This window comes from Ovis aries, chromosome 19 (genome assembly GCF_016772045.2).
Source record: "Ovis aries strain OAR_USU_Benz2616 breed Rambouillet chromosome 19, ARS-UI_Ramb_v3.0, whole genome shotgun sequence".
Classification (NCBI taxonomy): domain Eukaryota; kingdom Metazoa; phylum Chordata; class Mammalia; order Artiodactyla; family Bovidae; genus Ovis; species Ovis aries.
The window spans coordinates 48167145-48187344 of NC_056072.1; the positions used below are offsets into that span (position 1 = coordinate 48167145).

The window sequence follows — 20200 nt, forward strand, 5'->3', positions numbered from 1 at the left end:
CCATGCAAACAGGAACTGAGTTACTAAGCTGTGTGCCCCCAGATCCTAGCCTGAAATGTTGGGTTTAGCTGCTGAATGGATGGGTTGTGAAGGGGTGGGCAGGTGGATGAGCCAGTGGGTGGTTGGTGACATGATCAGAGAGTGGAGAGATGGATGGCACAATTAGTGGCAGGCTGAATCCACCTTGGAGCATCTCTGCTCCTGTATCATAGAACAAGCTTCAGCCCTGATGAGAGCTCCTGAGCCAGGGACCCTTGACTTTTCCTCCATCCTTCCTAAACTCTGAAAGGCAGTCAGTCCTTCCCGACTTCTCAGAGGCCCTTTGTTCCGGAATCGATTTTATTTTTTCCTTCCCCCACTGTCTTGTGTTTGACTCCTATAGTAAGCCCCCAACCAGCCACACTGATGGAGAGGCCCAGGAAGTTGCCTTCCTAGCAGCCTTCATTCGAGCTGCCTGTCCCCTGGAGCAGGGGCTGATGGAAGCAGGCAGAGGCTGGAGGCAGTCCAGTTCCTCCTTGGCCTTTATTGTCACAGCCTTTCATCACGCCCCACTCTGTGCCTCTGTTCCAGATGCCAGGCAGGCTGGGCCGGCCATCTCAGCAGGAGTTGGCGTGTCAACTCAGAGCAGGTTGGGGACAATGTAGTCTCTGTGGATGCCATCGATCAGCCCTTGCCCATTGTTGTGGACGAACCAGCAGGCAACATTCCTGCCGACGCTGATGTCCTTCCTGTAGTCCTTCTGGGAGCCCCTGAAAGAAAGGAGAGAAAAGCTGCGATGTGCGGGGTAGGCAAGACGGCCACATTCATGGACCTAAAGTTGAAAGGGGGTGTGAATTTGCCAATTATAGGAGTTCAGACTCTGGTCAAGAATGAGGTCATGTGGTTTCTCCTTCTAGGGGGCCAGATTTGGCTTTTCCCTGATTAGAGGGAGCCAAAAGCCCAGAGGGAAACAAGGGTATCCCATGGAAGACAAGAGCTGGCCAGGCTGATGTGCGTAGGTGGAGAGAGCTCTTCCCTCCTATCTCGTACCCAGCAGTCTGAAGACATCAGCAGGGTCCCCTCACCTGGTGACTGTCAGCTGATGATTCTTCACCACCATTGTGGCATCTGGCTTTGTGGGGTCAGAGCCTGGGTGGACATCAGACACTTGAAAGTCAAAGGGGTGGAAGAATTGTCCTAGGAATAAAAACGTTCACACTGTCAACCCTGCCTCCGACATATACGACAAGGTCACTGGCCTTCCAGACTGATGCAAAGGCTGGGTGGGGTGTTGAGTGCTGGGTCCAGGGTGACTAAGATGGCCCTTTCACGTGGCTTTTTCCCTCCACCATGTGGCCTGAACAACCTGAAGCTTGAAGATTTCATACCCAGCAGCCCATGTGTCTGTGCTGACATCCCACGGCTGTCCACCACATAGAAGCCAAGGAAGTCGTGGTGGGCAGGCTCTTTCTTCCACACCTGATGCAGGACAACTACAAAAGCAACCCCATCTCCAAAGGAGACCACCATGCTCTTCTTCCTGTTGATCATCACAGATAGCCTAAAAGAGAAGAAAAGGTCAGCAGTGGGGCCCAGTGGCCATGATACCAGGCGTCTGAATCAAGGGCAGAGCAGGAAACGTGACCTCTAAGAGCACAGACTCCAGAAACTCTCTCAGGGTTGTTGGAGAGAAGATTCTTATGCACAATATCTATGCCCTGCACTGAGTGGGTCCCTGCTACTCCATAAGCAGACGAGGGGCTGTCCTGGGGGTCTGGAGACCTGGGATCAAGCCCCAGCTAGGCCACTGGGCTTCCTGTGTGATGTTTGGTAGGTTCTGCCCCTATCTGAACCTCCATGGGACTAACACTGTAGCCCTGCCCACCCAGCTTGGGGGTGACCTGAAGGTGCAAGAGAGGCAGAGGAGTTTGAGAACAAGTGAGCTCAGCCGGAGCTGATGCACACAGGGATCTTTGTCATCATCAGCCTGCCAGATCCACCTAAAGCTTCCATCCACACAGCCCTTCCCTCAAGTTGTCCTATGAACTGTCCAGCCACCTATCTGCCTTTGGTGGGGATCCCAGGGGGTGGGCTGGGGGCCACCATGTTCACCTTTCCCAGAGCAGGGGCTGAGGCCACTGGTCTCTCCTGTTAACCCTGTGGATCTTCTGTGATTTGTTCAAATTCCCCCTAATTCCCTCACACTCCGTCACCCCTCAAGACCTAGCAGCAGGGCTTTACCCATCCTGTGTGACCATGACCGTGTCCAGCCAGCTGAACGTGCTCAGTGAGTCCCCATTCCACAGGGTGATATTCTCTGGTGTCACCTCAATCCGGAAGTCCATCTGAGCACTGGCAATGCCCAGTTTGCCAAAGTAAGTCCTCCTGTTCTGGGAGTCTGAGCTGCCTCTCTTCTCACCAATGATCTGCCCGTTAACTGTGAGGCCTGCCAGATGGGCGGGGCAACGAGAGACCAGCAACACCTAAGTCCAGACTGTTCTTTTAGGGTCACAGCTTCCCCTTCAGCCAGGCCTCCTGAGGGATAACAGTGGGGGACCCAGGTCTCTCAGTTGAGACACCAGGATCTGAGAGCCAGTGCTATCTGTTCCTAGACATATTGGGATCACACAGGTGGCTGAAGGCCCACATTGTGGAACTGCCCCTTGTCTGGGCCAGGGAGTGTTGTCCAGAGAAACACTATTCCTCACGCCCAGGGTGAGTCCTACCCATAGGCCCAGGCAGCCCTTAACTCTAACCATCTCCCCATTACCCCTGCCCTGGGGAGATGAGGTGAGCCTGTGGCTGTGGATGGAATATGAAATCCCTACAGGATGGAATCTACCTTTAAAGATGGGTGCATTTGGGGCAGAGTGAGCCTGGCCCATGTGTCCACCCTGGGAGCTCCAGGCCATCTCAGGAAGAGCCCCTGGCCCCAGTCCATGGCCCCCACCTGTGACAGGGTCCTGAATGAGACGCAGCACTGTGCCTGGGTCTTCATCGATATTGAAGCAGATGGCATCGTCCTTCTCTGGAATTTGGATGATGAAATGGGGGTCCCCATCCACTGAGAACACACAGAGAAGAGGCTGGCTCTTGGGATCTCTCCTGTTCCAGGGACCTCCCCTTGCCTCCTAGTCCCTGTGAGATGGACTCCTAGACAGGCAGGAGGTGCTCAGCCCTAGGCCCAGAGCCTCGACCTGGGGGAGCTGGGAAACTCACCGTAGTAGTAGGGAGTCTTGGGACCCTGGTAGCTGGCTGTGGACAAAAGAAAGAGAGGGCTGAGCGAAACAAACAGGCCAGGGGAGGCACCAAGACCCCCACCCAGAGTTTGGTTCACCCCCCTCACCTTCAGGCTCCCTAATGCTCTTAACCTCCCCCCATCTCCTGAGGAACCCCCAACCGTCTGCCTGTTCCAGGGAGCTGATTCAGGAAGGACTCCTGAGGGGAACAACGCAGGGCCGTGCTCTGCGGCAGCTGGCACATACTCACTCAGGTAAGCCATGGAGGGGATCACTGAAAAAAGAAGCCAAAGGGCAGGTGTGAGCAAGGTCTAGGGGGTTCCCTCCCCCGAACCCCAGGCTCTCTGTCATGAGCAATGCTGTCTGCCACCCCTGAACTACAGTCCCGAGGCTGGAGTAGAATGAGGCTCACAGGTGACTGTTGTCCTCAGTAGCAACACACTCACTGACACGCACCTACACACACACTCACGCACACGTGCACCAGTGACTACATCTCACAGGGCTGTTCAGAGGGCAGAGTCATGACCAGTCGAAATATGCTGCTTGGTTAGAACAGCGCATGTGGATAGAGACAAGGCAGGCCGGTAGGGGCTGGGGACGTCCTGCCTGATGGTGTGGGGACGAGGTTCCAGTTCCATAATGAGACAAGCGCAGAGTGCTATGAACTCCAGAGCCGGTGCCAGAACTAGGCTGCCTGGGCCAAAGTCCTGGCTGGGTCCCCTGCTGAACGAGTCCTTGAGCAAAGGAACTTAACTCCCCCGTGCCTCAGTTTCCTCTCTATAAATGGGAACTGTAAGAGGCCTCCCTCAAAGCTTTGCTGTGGGGTTACTGAGTAACTAACTGAGTTACTCATTCTTGCAGTTCACAGAATACTTTCATCCCAATTGTCCCTCCTCGGGCAGGGAAGCCCCCCTACATCAGCTGATGAGAACTCTGAGGTTCAGAGTGAACAGAGCCCTGCCCTGGCCCCTGGTGAGTTGGCAGTAGAGCTGGGAGCTGAGCTCAGGTGTCCTGGTGGCCCCTTCCTGGGTGGTGGGTCCCCAGGGTGTTTGGAAAGGCCTCCTTGGTCCTCTCTTGACCTCCTCCTGGAAAACTCACCAGCCTGGCTAAAGCTCACCTTCTGCATCCAGAGGCCCTGCAAGGGAGGAAGAGAAGACCATGGAGTTGGAGGCCACAGAACCCCAGGGTCAGGGCTCTTGTGACTGACTCACCACCTGGCCAGCCATCCATGGGCCATGTGTGCCCCCACAGGAACCAGGAGCTCCTGGAGGCAGAGGCCTGGCCCACACTGGCTCTTTACTTCCCATATCTCCCAATGCCAATTGCAGGGATCCTCAGGACACGGCTCTCATGGCGTCTGGTTGACCAGGCCTGGTCCCAGCCGCCAGCTCTCATGGCCTCTTACTCTCACAATCCCCAGGTGCTGGCTCCAGGCTGAACTTTTAGGTTGGAAGTGCTTTGTCTTATCTAACTGAACCCTTCCATGCTGCAGCCTCAGTCCTTTTCCTAGAAATGACCCTGGACACCCTGCCCTCTTTAGAGACTTCAAGACTCTTCCTATTCATGCCTGCATTCCACTGTTCACACTAATGGCTTCCCTCCCTCTATAATACCCTCCCCGGTCCTTGGCCAGTTTTCCTCTGATGCCTCCTAGACCTGCCTTTCTCAGCAGGCGCACTTCTTTTCAGGGCAGCCAGGGTCAGGGGCCTGGAAGGAGGCATCCAAGTTGTGGCCCCCACCGTCTGTGCCTACCTTCCCCAGGCTTGTTGGCAATGGCCGTCTGGTTCTCGTTGTCCTCAGGCTTGGTCACCACCATGGAGGTCAGTGGAGTCACAAAGTGGTACTTGAGGGACAGCTCCAAGGCCTGGGCCGTGAGATTCTCCTTCTCCTCACCCCAGGCATTCTTGCTGTGGGCACGGGCAGGGTGGGAGGGTCACCCCAAGACCCCCTCCACCTCTCCCAGTGGGTGTCCCCTAGGATGGAGCCCACTAGCAGTCAGAGAAAATGGTTTCATCAGCTCCCTGGGATAGATGGACCTGCCCTGATTCCTCTCTGGGCCTGTTTCTCCAGGTGAAAGCCACAAGGGGCTCAACATGGCCACAGCCAGTCGGTCATCATGGTGTTCACATGCTGAGTGCCAGCATCTTTCCCAGCCAATCCTGCCCAACAGAAGGCTGACACGGCCCCCTCGCATGGCCAAGCTCTGCCCCCTGGGCTGAGGGCTGAGGTCTCAGCCTTCGGTTATGTTCCTCCTCAGCATCTCTGCAGACCCGTGCTGGATGTGGGGGACAGGATGCCAAGGCTCATCCCTGCCCTCAAGATGCTCCCAGGCTCCTGCCTGAACCCCACATCACAGACCCTCTCTGCTCCAGGAAAAACAGGCTATGGGGGCCTGGCCAAGAGGAGGATTGGGCAGCTGCGGTGGGCATGGAGGTGCACATCCCAAGGTGAAAGTTTCCTCCTCTTGGGCTCTCCTGGAGCATAGCCAGCACAGGGAGTCGTGCACAGGTAGGTGCTGGGGCAAGGCTGGGAGTCAGGGCAGGGCCTCGCTGTGTGAGGGGTGGGCCAGGGTCACCGTTTCTCCAGCAGCTGCTCGATGGTGAGGTAGGCCCAGAGCCGCTCAATGTAGTCCCCAAAAATGTAGTCCTGCTCCTGCAGGGCCTTCTCCATCTCCTTCATGTCCACCTCCTCAGTGAAGGTCAGGTCGTTGATGGCCTGGGATGGGGGTGGGAGGAGGCGAGAGGCTAGTTGCCTGGAGCCAGGTGGGCCTGGTTCAGAGGCTGCTTCTGCTGGGCCATCATGCAGGAGGCTGGAGCCCCGTCGGTAGGTCTCCCACCCCCAGTGCACAAGAAGGCCCTTGGCTCAGCTTACCCCGTGGCCTTTCACAGCTGCCTTAAAGCTGTTCATGTCCTCGTCTGCCAGGCGCCCGGCTACCACGATCTCAGAGCCATCATAGAAGTGCTGGTAACTGTTCTGGGTGAGGTCCAGGATGGCATTCTGAGGGTACTCTGCCTCCACGCCTGTCAGCAGTGGGTTGGCCACCTCCTCATAGAAGCCCTAGAGTTCAGATGGGGGCCCTGATCATCTCAGGCCACCAGCGCAGGCAGGGAGAGGACAAGGTGGGCAGGCTCCCACTGGTGCCTCTGCAGGTGGTTGGATCTCTCAAGCTGGGCCAGTCCAGCTCCTGATCTCCACTTCCACCTGGCCCTGACTGTGTCCTTCAGTTTGGGGGACCTCCTCGTCAATGTGCCCCCTGTCCCAATTAGAGAATGGGAAGAATAGAAAAGGAAAGGACAGAGTTCTTGACACATAGGATTCAAGAAATGTTTGTTCGTTGGAATGAAAGTAAAAAGGAGAAGAGAAAGGGTGGAGGCTGACTAGAGAAGCTGACGTGGAGTGAGAGCATGGAGACCAGGAGACTAACAGGAGAAAGGCCGGGGGTTCCACTGCAGAGGTGGAGAGGCACCTGCCTGTGCTGGGGAGGAGAGGGGCTACCAGCTTCAGCAAATGGAAATGCAGGTCATGAGTTACATTTGAATAACAGGTAAATGACAGGTTACTCTTTAGTATAAGTACAGCTGTCATAGGGACACATTTTGTAACCCCAAAATACACAGGTGACAATCCTTACTCCTGTACTTTAGGACATGACCTTAAATTTGGAGAAAAGCTCTTTACAGAGATCAAGTTAAAATGAGTTGTTTAGGATGGACTCCAATCCAATATGACTGGTGTCCTTGAAAGAGGGAAATTTGGACCCAGAGGCAGACATACCCACAGAGAAAATGATATGAAGATATACAAGGAGAAAATGGCCATCGACAGGCCAAGGAGAGAGGCCTAGAGTAGAGCCTTCCCTCCCGGCTCTCAAAAGGAACCAGCCCTGTCAGCATCTTAATCTTGGACGTCCAGCCTCTAGACATGTGAGACAATAAATGTCTGCTGTGGAAGCCACCCAGGTAGGGCTTCCCTGATGGCTCAGATGGTAAAGAGTCCACCTGAAATGCAGAAGATCCAAGTTCGATCCCTGGGTCGGGAAGATCCCCTGGAGAAGGGATGGCAGCCCACTCCAGTATTCTTGCCTGGAGAATTCCACGGACAGAGAAGCCTGATGGGGTCACAAACAGTCAGACACGACAGAGCAACTAACGCTAACAATGGCCTGTGGAAGCCGCCCAGGTATGGTAATTTGTTAAGGCAGCACTAGCGAGCTAACTGTGGGGCTTCTTAGGTGGCACTAGTGGTAAAGAGCCCTCCTGCCAATGCAGGGGACATAAGAGACAGGGGTTCGATTCCTGGGTCAGAAGATCCCCTGGAGTAGGGTGTGGCAACCCCCTCCAGTATTCCTTCCTGGAGAATCCCATGGACAGAGGAGCCTTGTGGGCTAGAGTCCATAGCGTCACACAGAGTCAGACATGACTGAAGCAACTTAACACAGCAAGTAAACTAAGTACAGTGTCCTGTTCAGTGTTTGGAGCATGCTTGCTAAAAAATTATTCATTGTTTATGAGAAGTTCCTATTTAACTGGAGGTCTTGTATCTGATACCGCAGTCCTACGGAGGAAGCAGATCTGTTCTGTGCAGCCTGCAGACAAAATCAGAACCTGTACTGATGGGTAAGAGGTGACCAGAGATAGATTTCAACCCGAGAGGAAGTTCTTTCTAACAACTTAAATTGTCACACAGTGGAACAGCTTCTTGAGGAAGTAGTGAGCTTCCCATTCCCGGAGATATGTGAGGCAAGGCACACCTGCAATTGCAAGCTGGCATCGGAATCCTCATAAATGCGCCGGGCAAGCCCATGGTTCTCCAAGGCCATATTTTCCAGGAAGTTATAATTCAGATTGTTGCCAAAGCCCAGGTTATACAAGGGGAACTTGCCACCAATGGCATTCCGCACATTCTCTTGGATTTTTTCAGGCCTGCTTTCTCCTGCGGGAGAAGGAGGCATTTACACTGCAGCCAGAGCCCCAGCGACTGTCTGGACCAGCTCTGTCTGCAGAGATCTGACCGCTGCCTCTGCAGAGCTGGCAGAGTCATGGCTACAAGCCCTCAGTGAGCAGACATTGGGGTGAACAGAGCCCTTCAGGGGCTCACAGATCACAGGGGACCCTGGGGAGAGCTGCCCAAGGTCATGCAGCACGCCGGCTATAGAGCCAGGAGCAGCAGCCAGAGCCATACACGCCTCCTCACCCACATTGGCGTCCCCGTCTGTCAACATGATGATAATGGAGGTGCTCCTCTCTGGGACTGTATGCTCCTCCCGGGCCTTGTTCAGCATACTGATGCCCCTCAGCAGCGCGTCGTTGATGTTGGTCACTGGCACACAGACGGAGGCACCATGAGAGGGCATCCTCAGGGTGCCAGGGGAGGCAGTCAAGACAACCGTCCCTGCTCACGTGCCCAAAGACCCTGCCTGCCTGTGCGCGGTGGTACTGAGTAAATATTGACTGGATGACTCAGTGAGTGATGAACGGATGACTTAGTCTTTCAAATGAGTAAGAGGACCAGCCTCTCAGGGCTGCTGCAAGGACAGATGCACATGGTGACTGTCAGAACACATTGTGATTGGAGAACAGTCAAGTGGACTGCCAGCCCCTCTCACAGGGAGGAGTGGGGAGCAGTATAGACATCACTTGTCATCTTTCATATGAAACCGCTATGGATAAGAGTTCTCTGTGGCATTACCTTGTGGGGATCACAGGTTAGAAAGAAATGGGTTTCCCTAGACCACAGAGAAGACCCCGCAGTGTCAAGCCTGAGGACTGTCCATCCCACCTCTACCCGCAGCTTGGATCCGCAGGGCCCAGACCAGCAGAGTCTCTGCTGCCAAGGCAGAAGGGAAACAGGCTGCTCAGGCAGAGAGGAACGGCAGGATGTAGCTCCCTCCCCTGTTCTTACTTCCTTGATCATGAATATCCATCACAAATTTCCTGGCTTCCTGGATGTTCTCAGGAGTGGCTGGAACTAAACTGTCTTTCCAAGTGGTCACGTCTCCACTGAACAGGATGAAATTCAAGTAGTCATCCTGTTTGACATCCTCCAGAATTTTGAGGAGGGCATCCTTTGTCTGGGAAGGAGGAAGACAAGCAGACAAGAAGATGTGTTGCCGGCCCGGGCCCCTGCCATCTGCAGGAAAAAAGGCAGATGCTTTGTGCCTTTTAAAAATCCCGCCCACCTTCCTTCTTTTTCACTGGAATATTAGCTTCATCCACTTTAAAAATATCTCCCTGTGTCTCTCATCCGTCACCCACCCTTGCACCAAGAAGAGTACCTGCTCCATTTTCCGACCGTGCATGGAGCCACTGACGTCAATCACAAAGACCACACTCTTGGGGACCACCGGAAGGCCTTGAGGTGCAAAGAAGTGCACGAAGTAGCCATTGACGATCTGGAAAGGGGAGAGAGACGAGACCAGTGGCCCTTCAGCAACCTCACATTGGCTACCCTTGCAAATAGAACCCAGACTTTTAGCAGCCCCAAATAAAGATGTCCTTTCTCCACCTCCAGGGGGCACCACACAAAGGCTCTGGTCTGCCTGTGGTCCTCATGCCTTGCAGGAACTTCATGCTTGGGCTGAAGATCAAGGTTGTTTTACTAGATGAAGCTGCAGTCCCTCCACACATCAGCCCTCACCAACCAAAGTAGGGGATGGATCAGCCTGGCAGAGCCAGTTGGCAGGTACCTACTTGCACATTGGCCGGAGACTCTCTGTTCACATCATAGGTGATGATGAAATCTCCTTTGAGGAGGGAGTCTGTGCAGGTTGGGCAGGAACGCTGTTGGTCCAAGCTGGGTTTGAAGGATACATGGCCCTGAGGGAGGGTGATGGAGGGCCTCTCTCAGCTTGGGCAGGGCCTGCCCTCTGCAGACCTCAGTCTGGGGCTGCCCTGGGCACTCAGCAAAGTGCCTGAGTCCTGCCGCCCTCTGGAGTGCTCTGGCCTTCCTAAGCACCTCTCTCCCTCTTGGAGATCAGGAGCCCCTTGGAGGCTAGAGGCCTTATCTGAGCCAGGCTTTCACTCTCCTGGTTCACAAGTCCCTTAGCTCTGCCTGCACCTAGAAGCCACTTAGGGAGGAGAATTCTGCTCTATGAAAATGAACTTCACATTGGGTGACACTGTGTGCTTTTTGTCAAGAGGAGCAAGGAAGGAGCAGAGTAGAGAGTGAGGAGGGGGCCCTGGGAGGGGACACCGCCTGCAGAGGTCATCAGCCCTCTGAGTGTGTGCTCCTCGAGCCTCGCCCTTGGAGTCCTGACTGAGGTTTGCTGTCTGTGTAAACATGTATTCATCCACTACCCATGATCAGCAAGACCCCTGGAATTGCTGGGGACCTTGGGGTCCAGAGCCCACCACGAGCACCAAGAATGCATTTCCCTTTCTTCTTTCACCACTCGTGTGGAGTCAGATCTGAAAAACTCCCTCAGATCTCTGTCTTCTTCTCTGTAAAACAGGACCAGCAGCCTGCCCTACCTACTTTCCCGAAGTGAAATGGAATCAGGCTTCATAAATGGTTTCCCTGTCCCCTCCCCCGTGCAGGTGAGACCCCAGTCCCTCTGGCAGGTCATCACCAGCATCTAGCATCTCCCTGCCTCTAGCATCCTCACTCCTGACCCAGGTGGCCTAGAAGAAAGGGGATGTTACAGACTTCTCCCCCTCCCTGACTCCCACCTCATACCTATACACACACTCTCTCTCTCTCTCTCTCTCTCCCCCTTGCATCTGTCAAACCCCCAGGTTCAAACTAGACTCAATGTTCCTGCCCCTGCTCCCTCCCCCCAGGCCCCAGAGGCATCTATACCACCTTTTTCCCTGAGAAGGACTTGGTGAGGGCGCTGCCCAAGAGGTCATTGGTGATGAACGAGGCTTCAGCATCCAGGGTGCTGATGCCCTGAGGCTCGAAGATGTCTACCGTGATCTGAAACGGCCAAGTGTCAGGAGATGTCACTTAGTGACAGTGCCAAGCCCAGCCTCCAGGACAACAAGGGTGAGGAGATGAGTCAGCGTGGTGCAGGGACCAGCCACTAGGACAATTCTGTGACGCCCAAGCCTGCTGCCTCCCAGCAAGAAGATGACCACATGGGTTTGCAGCTGGGTACTCTGACCCCAAAGCTCTTCTACTCCCTGCCATATGGTGCCCCAGAGTCTAAAAGCATTTCCTTTGGCTTTGCATTCTGATGTAGGTAAAAATGCCCAAGTAACCAGTTACCAGCATTACAGAAACACTTGGTGATGTTGCCCTCAAGGGCCCAGCACCCAACTTGGATAGTCCAGGTGCAGTCTGGCCTCCTCCCTTTGGCCCAAGTGTGGTGGGCAGCACCACTGCAATTCTCCCATGCCTCCTTGGCCGGATGCTGGGGCCTGGACTCCTATACTCCTCCTGTGGGCTCTGCCCAGGGCTCTTTCTGGCACCCCATCCCCTCAGGGGGTGCAAGCGAGTGGCCAATTACCTCAAAGTGCTTGACCAGTTGCTTGGGCTGGACCTTGAGGTACATCTCGTACTTGCCCTTATGCCTCTTGAGCAGCTCCTCGTAGGTTAGCTCAAAAGTGACCTTGCTGCCTGCAGCCACATTGACTGAGACCGTGAATTTCTCCAGCTTCCTCCCAGAGGCCCTGAATGGGGATGAGAAACAATGACTGCCCCAGAAAGAGCACAGCCCCCCGCTTCCTGGGCCTTTGGTTTTCAGTCCCTTCCCCTTGGGGGAGCCCCCTACCCAGACTGAGCCTCGGTTGCCTCAACTTTAAAGTAAGATAACATTGTAAGAATTACAGCACATTTTGCCATGTAATAATAATAGCTGCTGTTCTCTTGTTAGTGTCTCTGAGGGCCCTCACAGCCCTGACATTCTCCCCAAGGCCTGGGGGTCCACACTAACTTGACCAGGCCAGCTGTCTTGCCCTGGGACACGGCCTTCTCATATTGCTTCTTGGCAACTTCCTTCTCCTTGACGTTCCCAGGGTAGGTAACACCATCGATGGTCCTGCAGAGATAGAGAGTTGGAGAAGGAGGGGCTCAGGCTGAGCCAGATTCCCCTCCCCACCCAGAGCCAGAAGCTGTGGTGACACCCACAAGGTGAAGTTGGTGATGAAGGCTGTCTTGGGCAGCTCCACATCAAAGGACACCTCCTTGGCCGTGTTTGCGTGGTTGACGGCCCTTGTGGTGACGACATTGTGAGCGAAGCGGGAGGTCACCTTGCAATTGACCTTGGTGCTGTAGACCTCGATGCCATCGACCGCCTGCGGGAAAGGGACAGTGTATCAGCGGACGGTGACCAGCCAGCCTGAGGCCCCTGGAAACCAGGACCTCCTCCTGGCTGCTCCCCTTCAAGCTCCCCTTTGTGGGCTCCAAAGCTCCTGCCTGGTAAGTGGCCCCTCCAGTCTCCCAGTCATACATGTCAGAAGCCTGGGCAGTATCTTTGGTTGCTACCTTTAATTGGCCACCACTGTTGTGATGGCCACTCTGCCTCCTTAGCTTATAATCTGGTTTACATGCAGCTGTAGCCAGTGAGATGGTGTAAAAACTCAAATTTGACCTGTCCTTCTCCTGTTTAAAGTCCTTCTATTCTCCCTACCACCTCCAGGACAGCCTTCCCCATGGCTCTGGGGGCCGCTGGGCAGGTCCTGCCCTCTCTGCTCTGTCCATGTCCCTACCATGCTGGCTCCTAGCTCTTCCCAGTCATCTTCCAGAGCTCAGATTAGAAAGAGCATGTCCACACACACTCCAGTCTGCTTCCTGTGTCCTTTGGTAGCTGCCTGGTTCTGTCTCCCAAACAGGCCCTTATTTCCTGCACCAAGGGCGATGCATGGGGACGGCCTTCGTGCCCCCCAACACCCTCTTTCCAATGGGACCATGGGCCAAGGGATGTTCTAGGGAGACATCTGGATTGAACATGGATATAAAGATGCTTCGTGAAGGCATCAAAGGGCCATCTACTGTGTGTCTCTTGCCCCACGCATGGGGTCTGACAAATGCTCAGTAAGTGTTTGTGGGAAGAAGGACCCGTGGAGGGGTGGTCCTACATTGCATCAGCAAGTCTGAGGGGGCATGGTTCCTGTAGCTCTCTCCCAGGGCTCAGGAGGCAGCAGGGGTCTGCCAGGGAAGGGGACCATGAGGGGGTTTGCCAGCTGGAGGGACCTTCCCCTGTGGCCCACTTCTTCCGCTGTTGGGCAACCAGCTCTGCCCTGACCCATCTCTTGTGAAAGTTCTCACCCCTTCCGGGAGGCTCCGTTTCTGGAAAAAAACAAAGACAAACACAGGGGTCGGGCCAAGGCCAAGGCTACTGTGGCCTGGATAGAGGCTCTGGGCTGAGGCCAGGGTTCAGCAGTGACCACCTCCCCCAACACACACGCACACCTTGAGGGGCCTACGGATGGAGGACCCACCCAGAGCCACATGTCAGAGTAGAAAGGGCTCTGAGTAGATGGGGAAATTGAGGTCCAGGGGGGAGGTCTAGGGGAGCGTGTCAGGGAGGACCAAAGTCAGTGCTCTCCCCCTGCACCATATACCCCGACTCATTCTGCCCCTCCCTAGGCCCCAGGCCTCCTCCAGACCCCACCACCACTGTACCCCATGCAGCTCAGCCTGGCCATTCCTAGAGGCCTCTCCCCTTGTCTATATATGAACCTCAGAGCCTCTCAGTGAGGTGAGCTGATCGTGGTGCATCACCCACCTGACAGGTTAGAAAACAGAGGCCCTAGAGATTTAAGCTCCCCCGGGGAAGCTGTCTGATCAGATTTGACAGCAGGTCTGGGGCCCAGGTCCCCCCACACTCTGCCCTGTTCCTTGCAGCTCACTGCCCAGCCTCTGCCTCCTCCTCATTCTACAGAGGACTGCCCAGTGTGGCCTCCCTGCCTGCCTATTGGTGAAGAAGGGGCAGACTTACCCCGAGCAGCCGGGATGGGTTTCTAGGGAAGCCAGAGACTGCCAAGCCGGAGAGCAGGGCCAAGATGAGGCAGAGCCACCGAGCCAACGCCATTGCTGAGCATGCTGGCCTGGCCCCGGGCTCCTTATATGAGCAAGCCTGATGTTTTCCCAAGTGGGGTCATCGACCTGCATCGGGGGCGGGAGGAGCAGGAGGCAGGAGGTTCCCCCGGGAAGCTGGGCATGGGTGGAGTGATAGGCCTGGATCTACCTGTACCACAGTGGGTATCCTCCACAGTGTTAGGGCCTCACATCCAGTGGCTGCGGGACACGGAGCCCCCTGGGGAAGCCAGAAGCATTGTGTTGACAAATGGGCCCAGAAACCCTCTGGGCGGGGGCGATGATGTTGGAATATGGACTCACATTTAAAGCAAAAGGCATCTCAGCATTGTCGCCACATCATGAGCACAGCCTCTGGGGTCTGGCCTCCTAGATCACAGTTATCTCCCCTCCCTTCTCTAGGCAGCCAGGGCCCAAAACTAGACTTACCACCCTGAGACTCGGATCTCCATGGCTGACGCCTTCCTCATTACCTTTTATGATTCCTGTGCCCCTTGGGAAAGATAGTCCCCGAGTCCTGTGATCCAGCTCCAGGTTGCTTTCTGAAGGTAACTTTTCCCACCTTCCACTTCTCTGTACCTCACATCTCTTCTCTCTGCCAGCCCATGTCCCTCCAAATGTCTCCTTTCTCTTTTGTCCCCTAGCTGAGCACAGACAGCCCTGGTCCAGGCTCCAAGCTCCCAAAGGGCCTACATTCTACTGTTAACGTTTGGTTGAGGTTCGCATGATTGGATCTGATCACTGTCTCTAGACTCTAAGCACCTGGAGGACCAGGCCACGTGTTGTGGTCCTCCCTGTGTTCTCACTCTGGCCAGGAACTCAGCTGCCCTCGGCCCATTGGAGGATCATTCTCCCAGAAGTCCCGAGTGAGGCTGGAGTTGTGGTCTCCAGGACCATGGCAGCCTCAGAGGCAGGGTCTTAGCGCCTCCCAGTGGGGTCTGGGTCCTTCTGGGCCATCCCAGAGCCCTGCCAGCCCCTAGAACTTCCAGAGTGGCCATCATGTGCCGGCCATACTTTTCTGAACAAAATGACCCAGTAACCCCCCCCCCCCCCCACTTGGCCACTACTGAGCAGAGATAATGAGAATGCCTAGTCACAGGATAGCTCATGTATGGATCAGACTATGGTCTTGACCGAAAGCCAAGACTTCATTTGTCTGTGATATGTACAGACAGAGTTGACTCCTGTGGGCAGAGAAACAGAGTGAGGAAACAGAAGCTAGGAGGCAGCAGAAGCCACAAGGAAAGAGGGGACCAGTAACTGGAAGTGGCAGCAGCTGTAGAAGCAGAGACAGAGAGTTGCCAACTTAGCAAAATGGTGGTAGATCAACAAAGGGAACTGCTGATGCCCGGCTGGGGGTCCCTGCTCTCCTCCGGCCTCTTGAATTCTTATAGTGACCCCTACTACCAGCAGGCACCCAGCTCTGGGCTGACACCTGGGAGCAGAGAGAAGAAGGGCCCTTCCACGTGATTCATGCGATCACCTTCAGTGTCTGCAGTCACTGACCACTAGGCCCTGGGGCTGTGGCAGGACTGTTGTCCTGCCAGCATTGCCCAGCAGCCCCTCCACATGCCTGCCCCCAGCCCCTTTCCTCCAGGCTACCACCTCATCCCCCAATACTTAGAGCTTTGTGGGAAGAACAACTCATAATAGGAAAGTCTGAGTTTGCTTAAGAGGCCCCCAAGGGACATCTGGGGACTTGAGAGAGCCAGAGTCATCAGACAGAATTTGGAATTAAATGGAATCTAAGACATCTTCAGGTTCACCCTATTTCTACTCTATAGGATGGGAAAAAGAGGCCCTAGTTAGGCAGGGCTTTGCTCAGGGTGACCAGCCAGCTGGCAGGCCATGGCCCTCCCTTAAGAAACCCAGAATACTCCAGACAGTGGGCTAGGCTCTGAACCTTCACGGGCTGTCCCTCAGGGCTCTGTGTCCCTGGGCCTGGGGCAGCCCTGGGCCTCAGCCTCTGTGCTGTCAATCTGAGTCCTCATTTGGGGCAGGAACCAGACAGAAGCCAGAAAAGCAGAAATGCTCTGGAAAGGAGGGAGTAGAGGCCCATCACACTTCGCCAGAAGGGCCAGTGGCTCCCCTGAGTACAAGGTCATCTCCCCGCACCCTGTAATGTCACATTTCAACTGGGACCCCAGACAAAGCCAGGGAAGAAATTCTGAAGGGGTCATTCCAGGCCCCATTGTGAGGAGTCAGTGGGCTGCTATACATGAAGTCAGAGCTTCTGAGCAATGGCTGTCTCTGCTTTGGGGAGATTTGCCTGCTCCCAGAAGTGCCAACCCCCAGCTGGGAAATCCAGTGGAGGGTGGAAGCCTGGGAACTGGTTCCTGAGGCCCTGACTGCAGTGAGTGAGCCTCTAGTTCCTGGCAGGATTTCTTCAGGACTCCAAGTCCATATATTATATTTCTTTTTTTTTTTTTTCACATGCTCATGTTAAGTAATACTTAGAAAGATCTAGATCTGGAGTGGCAGCTGCATGGTGCTGGAGAGACTTTGAGGAGATACCCTACTTCCAATGGCAAAGGAGAAGTCTCAGCAAGATGGTAGGAGGGGTGAAATCATGAAATCACATTTAGAATCAAACCCCATACCCACCAGAGACCCTCAGAGGGCTCAAACAAACCTTGGGCAAATCAGGACCCAGAGACCCGAGAGAGACTAAGACAGAACTGTGTTTGAGTGTCTCCTGTGGGGTACAAGTCAACAGTGGACTGCTGCAGGGGCAGGGTCACTGGGTGCAGCAGACCTGGGTCTGGCATAAGCCCTCTTGGAAGAGGTCGCCATCAACCCCACCATAGAGCTGGGAAACAGAGTCATGGAGGGCACAAACAGAACCTTGTGCACACCAGGACCCGGGAGAAAGGAGCAGCGACCCCACAAGAGACTGACCCAGACTCGTCCGTGAGTGTCCAGGAGCCTCCGGCGGAGGCGTGGGTCAGTGGTGGCCTGCTGCAGAGTTGGGGGCCCTGAGTGCAGCAGTGTGTGCATGGGACCTTTTGAAGGAGGTTGCCATCATCTTCATTACCTCTACCATAGTTTGGTCACAGGTCAAATAACAGGGAGGAAACAGGCCCACCCATCAACAGCAAATTGGGTTAAAGATATACTAAGCATGCCCCTGCCCATCAGAACAAGACCTAGTTTCCCCCTCAGTCAGTCTCTCCCATCAGGAAGCTTTCCTAAGCCTCTTATCCTTCTCCATCAGAAGACAGGCTGAATGAAAACAACAATCACAGAAAACTAACCAATCTGATCACATGGACCACAGCCTTGTCTAACTCAATGAAACTATGAGCCATGCCCTGTGGGGCCACCCAAGATAGACAGATCATGGTGGAAAGCTCTGACAAACTGTGGTCCACTGGAGAAGGGAATGGCAAACCACTCAGTATTCTTGTCTTGAGAACCCCATGAACAGTATGAAAATGGCAAAAAGATAGGACACTGGAAGATGAACTCCCCAGGTTGGTAGGTGTCCAATATGCTACTGGAAATCAGTGGAGAAATAGCTCCAGAAAGAATGAAGAGACGGAGCCAAAGCAAAAACAACACCTAGATGTGGATGTGACTGGTGATGGAAGTAAATTCCGATGCTGTAAAGAGCAATATTGCATAGGAACCTGCAATATTGTTAGGTCCACGAATCAAGGCAAATTGGAAGTGGTCAAACAGGAGATGGCAAGAGTGAACATAAACATTTTAGGAATCAACAAACTAAAAATGGACTGGAATGGGTGAATTTAACTCAGATGACCATTATACCTACTACTGTGGGCAAGAATCCCTTAGAAGAAATGGAGTAGCCCTCACAGTCAACAAGAGTCTGAAATGCAGTAGTTGGATGCAATCTCAAAAATTACAAAATGATCTCTGTTCATTTCCAAGGCAAACCATTCACTATCACAGTATAATCCAAGCCTATGCCCCGACCAATAATGCTGAAGAAGCTGAACTTGAATGGTTCTACGAAGACCTACAAGACTTTCTAGAACTGACACCCAAAAAAGATGTCCTTTTCATTATAGGAGACTGTAACGCAAAAGTAGGAAGTCAAGAAATATGTGGAGTAACAGGCAAATTTGGCCTTGTAGTACAGAATGAAGCAGGGCAAAGGCTAATAGAGTTTTGCCAAGAGAACACACTGGTCATAGCAAACACCCTCTTCCAACAACACAAGAGAAGACTCTACACATGGACATCACCAGATGGTCAATACCGAAATAAGATTGATTATATTCTTTGCAGCCAAAGATGGAGAAGCTCTATACAGTCAGCAAAAACAAGACTGGGAGCTGACAGTGGCTCAGATCATGAACTCTTTATTGCCAAATTCAGACTTAAATTGAACAACTAGGGAAAACCACTAGATCATTCAGGTATGACCTAAATCAAATCCCTTATGATTATACAGTGGAAGTGACAAATAGATTCAAGGGATTAGATCTGATAGTGTGCCTGAAGAACTATGGACAGAGGTTCGTGACATTGTACAGGAGGCAGAGATCAAGACCATCCACAAGAAAAAGAAATGCAAAAAGGCAAAATGGTTGTCTGAGGAGGCCTTACAAATAGCTGTGAAAAGAAGAGAAGCGAAAGCCAAAGGAGAAAAAGGAAAGATACACCTATTTGATTTCAGAATTCCAAAGAATATCAAGGAGAGATAAAAAAAAAGCCTTCCTCAATGATCAACACAAAGAAATAGAGGAAAACACTAGAATGGGAAAGACTAGAGATCTCTTCAAGAAAATTAGAGATACCAAGGGAACATTTCATGCAAAGATGGGCACAATAAAGGACAGAAATGGTATGGACCTAACAGAAGCAGAAGATATTAAGGAGAGGTGGCAAGAATACACAGAAAAACTACACAAAAAATACCTTCATGACCCAGATAACCATGATGGTGTGATCACTCACCTAGAGCCAGACATCCTGGAAGGCGAAGTCAAGTGGGCCTTAGGAAACATCACTATGAACAAAGCTAGTGGAGGCGATGAAATTCCAGTTGAGCTGTGATGATGCTGTGAAAGTGCTGTACTCAATATGCCAGCAAATTTGGAAAACTCAGCAGTGGCCACAGGACTGGAAAAAGGCAGTTTTCATTCCAACCCCAAAGAAAGGCAATGCCAAAGTATGCTCAAACTACCGCACAATTGCACGCATCTCACACGCTAGCAAAGTAATGCTCAAAATTCTCCAACCAGTCTTCAACAGCATGTGAACCATGAACTTCCAGATGTTCAAGCTGGATTTAGAAAAGGCAGAGGAACCAGAGATCAAATTGCCAATATCTGTTGGATCATGGAAAAAGCAAGAGAGTTCCAGAAAAATATCTATTTCTGCTTTATTGACTATGCCAAAGTCTTTGACTGTGTGGATCACAACAAACTGTGGAAAATTCTTTAAGAGATGGAAATAGCAGACCACCTGACCTGCCCCCTGAGAAATCTGTATGCAAGTCAGGAAGCAATAATTAGAACTGGACATGGAACAACAGACCAGTTCCAAATTAGAAAGGAGTACGTCAAGTCTGTATATTGTCACCCTGCTTGTTTAACTTATATGCAGAGTACATCATGAGAGTATATCATGCTTCCTTCAGTCCAACATGAAACACAAGCTGGAATCAAAATTGCTGGGAGAAATATCAATAACCTCAGATATGCAGATAACACCACCCTTATGGCAGAAAGCAAAGAAGAACTAAAGAGCCTCTTTAGTGATGAAAGTGAAAAGATGAAAGTGAAAGAAGAGAGTGAAAAAGTTGACTCAAAACTCAACGTTCAGAAAAGTAAGATCATGGCATCTGGTCCCATCACTTCATGGCAAATAGATGGGGGAACAATGGAAACAATGACAGACTTTACTTTTTTGGGCTCCAAAATCACTGCAGATGGTGACTGCAGCCATGAAATTAAAAGACGCTTGCTCTTTGGAAGAAAAATCAAGACCAACCTAGACAGCATATTAAAAAGCAGAGACATTACTTTGCC

The 20200-nt window shown here is 52.9% G+C and overlaps 2 protein-coding genes across 11 annotated transcripts in view; one reads left to right on the forward strand and one right to left on the reverse strand.

Annotated features, from left to right (window-relative positions):
* Positions 1-321: 321 nt before the first annotated feature.
* Positions 322-14203, reverse strand: ITIH3 (inter-alpha-trypsin inhibitor heavy chain 3). Of its 3 annotated transcripts, XM_004018392.5 has the most exons (22): positions 14101-14203; positions 13428-13448; positions 12288-12454; positions 12094-12198; positions 11668-11830; positions 11022-11135; positions 9911-10036; positions 9496-9612; positions 9123-9291; positions 8415-8540; positions 7972-8153; positions 6093-6278; positions 5797-5936; positions 4974-5128; positions 4339-4356; positions 3469-3492; positions 3199-3234; positions 2930-3043; positions 2221-2425; positions 1368-1540; positions 1065-1176; positions 322-749 (listed from the first exon to the last, which is right to left on the reverse strand). In XM_004018392.5, exons 1-22 carry the CDS (start codon positions 14191-14193, stop codon positions 620-622), a joined length of 2676 nt encoding a protein of 891 aa, XP_004018441.2. In that variant the 5' UTR covers positions 14194-14203; the 3' UTR covers positions 322-619. The 3 variants fall into 3 exon arrangements, with proteins under 3 accessions (XP_004018441.2, XP_060258442.1, XP_060258443.1); XM_060402459.1 differs by having other exon boundaries at positions 3199-3492; XM_060402460.1 differs by lacking the exons at positions 322-749; positions 1065-1176; positions 2221-2425 and having other exon boundaries at positions 3199-3492.
* The window catches only part of NEK4 (NIMA related kinase 4), a 64359-nt gene continuing 56620 nt past the window's right edge, over positions 12462-20200 (forward strand). For 5 of the 8 annotated variants that reach the window (XM_060402490.1, XM_060402498.1, XM_060402491.1 and 2 more), the window contains exon 1: positions 12462-12578. The gene's annotated coding sequence lies outside the window, so the exon portion shown is untranslated. Of the gene's footprint in view, positions 12579-14600; positions 14747-20200 lie in introns of all 8 variants that reach the window. The other 3 variants (XM_060402489.1, XM_060402492.1, XM_060402485.1) reach the window with 1 other exon arrangement.

What these genes read in the sequence shown, in the direction of transcription:
- ITIH3 (XM_060402459.1), bottom strand. Translation starts at nt 14,193, where the DNA reads ATGGCGTTGGCTCGGTGGCTCTGCCTCATCTTGGCCCTGCTCTCCGGC. An exon ending in AGACGGGGACGCCAATGTGG is followed by an intron (nt 8,154 to 8,414) that starts GTGAGGAGGCGT and finishes CTTCTCCCGCAG; the next exon opens with GAGAAAGCAGGCCTGAAAAA. An exon ending in ACAGACACATGGGCTGCTGG is followed by an intron (nt 1,177 to 1,367) that starts GTATGAAATCTT and finishes TTTTATTCCTAG; the next exon opens with GACAATTCTTCCACCCCTTT.